At 39.7% G+C, this 5,661-nt stretch overlaps 1 protein-coding gene across 1 annotated transcript in view; it reads left to right on the top strand.

The window, feature by feature from the left end:
* Window positions 1–2,642: 2,642 nt before the first annotated feature.
* akap8l (A kinase (PRKA) anchor protein 8-like) overlaps window positions 2,643–5,661 on the top strand; it is a 12,900-nt gene continuing 9,881 nt past the window's right edge. The window contains exons 1-3 of the mRNA XM_015031470.1: window positions 2,643–2,775; window positions 3,485–3,523; window positions 4,592–4,826. Coding sequence (XP_014886956.1) covers window positions 2,751–2,775; window positions 3,485–3,523; window positions 4,592–4,826 — 299 coding nt within the window. The 5' untranslated portion in view covers window positions 2,643–2,750. The remainder of the gene's footprint in view (window positions 2,776–3,484; window positions 3,524–4,591; window positions 4,827–5,661) is intronic.

Genomic DNA, 5,661 nt, shown 5'->3' with positions numbered 1-5,661 from the left:
AGGGCTGTTTTAAAAATTTTTTAAAGCAATTCCTGCAGTTTCTTGAACTCTTTAGGGGGCAATTTACATTGACCAATTGACCTAACCTACATATTTTAGGAGATGTGGTGGTAACCAGAGCACCCGGAGAAAACCCACGCAAGCACGGGGAGAACATGCAAACTCCACACAGCAGAGATCTGACACATCCACTCTGTGAGCTGCAGTGCTAACCACTGCATCACCACACTGCCCACTTTTTTTTTTCCATTTCAAATTCATCTTAACGTTTGGATGTTTTATTGAATTGGGTCAGGAAGGGAACTTTTTGGTTAATGGGGGGGTGAGGGGGGGCCTTGCCTTTTTAAATTTTGTCTTGACGGAGTGTCACAGGGCACGATGGTGAAAGCGAGCGCCCCGTATACAGAGGCCACAGACCTATGTGTGGCCAACACTAGTTTGGTTCCTCTGTTGCATGTCTTCCACCTTCTCTAAACACTTTTTGCTTCGTTTTCACTACGTTGTTCTCTCGCCGTCATTCTTTTTCAGGGAGCATTTATCCAATTGACACGTTCTTGACTTTCCTTCACTCTTTTGCTTCTTTTTTTGGTTTCTTCAAACGCAAAGCCCTTCGTAGCTTTTTCCAAAATGAAAGCTTCTATTTTTTCTTTTTTCCGTCCTGCATGGATTCAGCGTCTGGATTGTCCGATCTCTCTGGGATGGTTTCTCCTTCAAGCTCCATCTCTTCCGTGGATTCCAAATCCGTGGAACAACCCGACGAGCTTTTTTCTGAGTGATCCCACTCAGAAAAAGTTTCTTGGCGCAACACTTGAACCTGGTCAAGCTGGCTCTCTGGATCTTCCTCCGTCTCTTGCAACACTGAGATCTCCTGCGATGTTCTTTGCTTCTCAGAGGGTTGGCAAGCTGCAGATCCTCATTTGCTCTTTCCAAATGAACATTTTTCTCACAACTCATCCACTGCTGGTATTTTTCTGCTCGTTCGCTGCAGCAACATCGGTTTCATACCTGCAGCTTAACTCTTTAAATAAACCTCTAATCCTCTCCAGCTCGACTTGTGGACCCTTTTCGTTCTTTTGCCAGGAGTTTGATTTCTTTACTCATGTTTTCTTGGATCGCAGCATTCATAGCTCTCGAGGCGTTGAGAAGCACCATGTCCTCTTTTGACTTCTCCAGACGAGCGTTTTTCTCCAGAGTGATCTGCAGCTGAATTTGTTACACATTTTGCTGCAGAGATTGGCTACATTTTAAATGTCTTGCCAACCCACTGACTTTCTCCTGCAGCGTCTGGAACTCTTTTGACATTTCTTAAATGAGACGATCCTTCTCAGCTCTCAGTTTATCAATTTGCTGGAGGTCCTGCTTTGCTCGCTGAACTTCTTAACTCTCTCAAGTTCCCTCTTTGTCTCTTTGCCCTGGTTGATGAACATCTCTTTGAGAGATATCTGCCTTCTCAACTGGAATTTTGTCTCTTTCAGCTCTGCTTCCAGGTGGGCCAGTCTCTCGTCGTCTTCAAACCTTCTGGCTCTCTGCATTTCTAGAAGAGAGTCCAGTCTTTGGATTTCCCGGTGTAAGACATCAGGGAACCTACCTTGGGGAATTTGTTGGGTTCCCCTTCTCAGCTGGGGTCCCATCATTCCGTTGCGGTATCTTGGGGTTTGATGAGACATTTCTCCTTTAAATCGGTGCAATGATGCCTCGATGACCCTCAAGCAAATGACAAGGCCAGGTGATGATTTTACAGTTCTTTAAAAGGAAAATTCAGCCAATCACTTTCATAGGTGTGTTCAGGTGGACTGATGTAGCATATATGTGTGGTTCTACAAAAAAAGATGAACAAATACAAATTACAATCCACCATATACATCAATTAATCATTTTGTAAGCTACCAACATATTATAATCACATTACTTGTCTTTTAAGCCTTACCACTAGACCCAAAGGCCCTTATAGGTTAGCTGTATTTGGTAAATAAAATGAAACTTTCTTCTCATTACTCCAGTCTTATCTTTCAGTTGCTAATAAAGTTAGATAAAGTGAAAGAGAGCAAGTAAACATAATAAAATTCACAATTTTAGAGTAAAACGTAGCTTAGCTACCGCTTGTTCTAAAAAAAATTGAGCAAACAGAAAATGTCCAGGGTAATAAATACACATATTATCCTACTTAAACATACATTGACTATAACTTACCAGTCTTATGGACGCACACTCTCATAGAACCACAAAACAACCTACGAACACAACTTCTGCTGATCTGCACTGATTCTTTAACAGCATTTTGAACAAAATATTACTCGCAAAACAGTCGCGCCACCTAGTGGCGAAGCTAAGAACTACAATACAGTCTTCAGAACATTTCCTTCTTGTACTCTCTCTTGAATATAAGTTTGCAACGATGCTGACGAGGAGCTTTGCGTAAATAGGCTGTCCTTTGTGTAAATAAGCGTTTAGGCACCCCTTAACGGCTGCCATGGGAAATTCAAGGATTCCTCAAACTTGCATAAAATGCACAAAGAAGTGCTCCAGGTATGTCTTTGATGAGGGAATAACAGTATAACATAATATTAAAAAACAAAACAAAGCAAACAATCGTCGACTTTACATAATACCCCTCTTCGGGCCTGGTTGGTCACGTGGTTGGACTCACATCCTGTTCTGTGTGGAGCAGCAGCTCCGGTCAGTTTGCTCTAGCTACTCACATTGGGCCGTTGGTTTCAACTGCGCTTTTTAAGCGGTGGACTAAAAGTACCATGGACAACAGAGGTTACGGTTCTGGTAAATATCCACAGATTTTGTTGTACTTTTGTTCTTAAAAAATAAATAAATAAAAGTAGCTCCCTGTGTTACCGAAAGGAAAACAGCTGCATTGTGCTAGCTGTGGTTATGCACATTTGTAGCTTCCCAGCTAAGCTAGCCAGGCCCACTAGCTGTAGCTTTAAACAAAGAAGTTAAATGTTGCTAACGGACGTTGTTTGGCGTTCTATTGTCCATAATTAAGTAGGCAGTTTTAATTTAAACGATATGTTGCTAGCTCTACCGTAGGCCTTTTCGCTACCATGAACGTTACAGCACCGTTGTGGTTAGTGATCATGGTTCTGCGTTGCTGTTATTTATTTTTTATTTTTTTTAGATGTGAATAATATAGTGGTGCTGTGTGAGGATTATAGTGTTCAATATTTAGACTGGACCTGGCATTTAAAAAGCCTAAGTTTAAACACTGAATGTTAAAATGGCCGCCTCAGTGCACAAGTGAAATTTAAATGTATCGTCTGGTCAAAATACTTGTTAGGGCTTTTGTGCTGGTCACGTATTGGTCCACCATTTGATGACGGTTATTATGAAATTTAATATTTTTCTTTATTTCCCTTCCTTTTTGTGCAACAATATTTTATAAACCAGTCTAAGTAAACCAAGGTATGTGTATTTTGTTGGTTTCCTCATACATACGCATTTCTTTTTTTTTTTTCTTTTTTTTTTTTTGCAGGTTATTCCAGTTGGGGAGGTGGAAGCTCAGGAAACAGAGGTGAGGAAGTTGATAAACCTTACTAGCTGTCCTGAAGTGAATTGTTACACATTCTCATTGCTTAAGCATATTTAACGCGCAACTAATGCATGCTACAGTGCGTGTAAGAAGAGTACAGTTGGGCAGTATAGAGTGTTGTGCGATATGCTTTAAACTAATTCATGTTTACCAGAACTGAAGAGAAGCTTAACTGATGCACAGTGATGTTTCACTTAGGAAATAACTCACAACATCCTCGTGTGTATCATTATCATTTTTCATTTGATCAGTAATAAATCAACTGGGGTGTTTCATCTTATTACAAAGCTCAAGGTCCGATGCTTTAAACAGAAACATTTAGCACTGTGACTCAAAATTAGTTTAAAACTTAAAAACGGTAAACTGTTGAAGCAAAGTGAAATGATTATTACAGGGGCAGTGTTATGTAAAACCGACTTTTTTGAGCTTTACATCATGTTATAATGTTATAACTCCCTCATCAAAACATACCTGGAGTGTTTCCTTGATTCTTTGATGCATGTTTGAGAAATCCTTAAGTCTCCCGTGGCAACCGTTCAGCTTTGCAAAACACCTGGATGGACCTAGCCCCACCTCCGAGGACAAAGCTCCTCCGCTGAGCTGCAGTTTACAAGCCGAGCTTCCACCTTGCATAGCGCCTCTCTCTGTCGCAACTCCCTCACTCAGCTCCTTCAGACTAGCCAGCAGCAATTAGCAAACACCTGGTTGAGTTGCTCATCTGCTGAGCTCTTCATATGAGCTACTTCTCAGCTTAATGCTGGTAAAAATGATGTTAAAGGGTTAATGGAGGAGCCATGTTGTGATGGCTTCATGAAGTAGGAGTTTCTTAAAGAGACAGAGGCCCAATTTCAAGGCATTAAATTACAAGGTCAAATTTGATTTTTGCAGCATTTTTATATTAACTAAAGTTAACATAGTTACTTGATAGTGCTATATTATAGCACAATGTGCCTGGGAAATGCATCACACTGCCTCTTTAAAATAAAATGTCCAAGCCAATCTTTGATATTAAGGGATGATTCTTGTTCTTGTTTCCTTTCACTTTTGAAGGTTCTGGTGGTTTTGACATGTATGGAGGAGGAGCAGGAGGAAGTTATAAAGACTCCGGAGCTGGAGGATACGGAGGTGGAGGCGGTGGCGGCGGCCATATGAAGCGAGGGCCATCAGGAGGATCTATGCTCTCATCCTCTGGCACGCACGCAGACGCAGTCATTGCCAAGATTAACCAGCGCCTGGACATGCTCACGCAGTTAGAAGGGGGGTTTAGGGGGCCTCGAGGAGACAGGTAACATTGTTTTTCTTTTTAGTTAATTTATTTTAGGTTAAATACTACAGTATATATTGTAATGCACAACATAGGAATGGTTTGACGGATACCTACTTATGAGTTCATCTTGATAAATTAGAATTTATTTCCATTATACATTTAAACTCAGTATTTTGATTACACACATAAGGTAAGCTTTAGTTTATTTTAAGTTTTAAAAAAATCCCAAAGACAAATAAAATGTTGACGTAACTCATATTAATTCAAATTTCTTCAAAGTTATTGTGAAAATTAATGAAAAGCAAAATTTTTGATAAATTAAGAACCAAATATCTGAGTATTCCCCAAGATCAGTAAATGGATGTTAAGGCAAAAATGTTGTGTTATGACCTTTACAAACGTGGGGATAGTTTGCTAATTTAATATATGTCCAGTAGACGGTCACTGATATTCTCCACAGGGTTTTAAAAAACATGAAAAGGTTGAGTGGAAGAAAAAAGTCCCAATACGAAAGGAATGCACAGAAGTAACGGCGATAATTTTCTTGGAATTTAAGTGATTACACACACAGTGAGGGGATGTTACTGTGTGGTAGTGTTTAACTTTGTGAATGAATTTCCTGAAATGAGCTTATTTCCAGTCCAGTTTATTGAGCTGTCTGTCAATATTCATGGGGTAAAATTTGCTCTGGCTGGTTTACAAAACATTAAGTTTCCTAGTGCCACTTGAAACATTGACAGGAAGATCCTGTATCTTTTTTTTTTTTTTTTTTTTTTTTTTTTTTAACTTTTTTTTTTAAAAAAAAACCTTTTAAAACCTTTTTTTTTTTTAGGCCCCCGGCCTTTTTTGGAGG

Source organism: Poecilia latipinna, unplaced genomic scaffold (genome assembly GCF_001443285.1).
Source record: "Poecilia latipinna isolate Pla-1442-1.1 unplaced genomic scaffold, P_latipinna-1.0 Scaffold208, whole genome shotgun sequence".
In the NCBI taxonomy this organism is placed as follows: Eukaryota; Metazoa; Chordata; class Actinopteri; order Cyprinodontiformes; family Poeciliidae; genus Poecilia; species Poecilia latipinna.
This window is presented reverse-complemented; position numbering and strand designations above follow the sequence as displayed.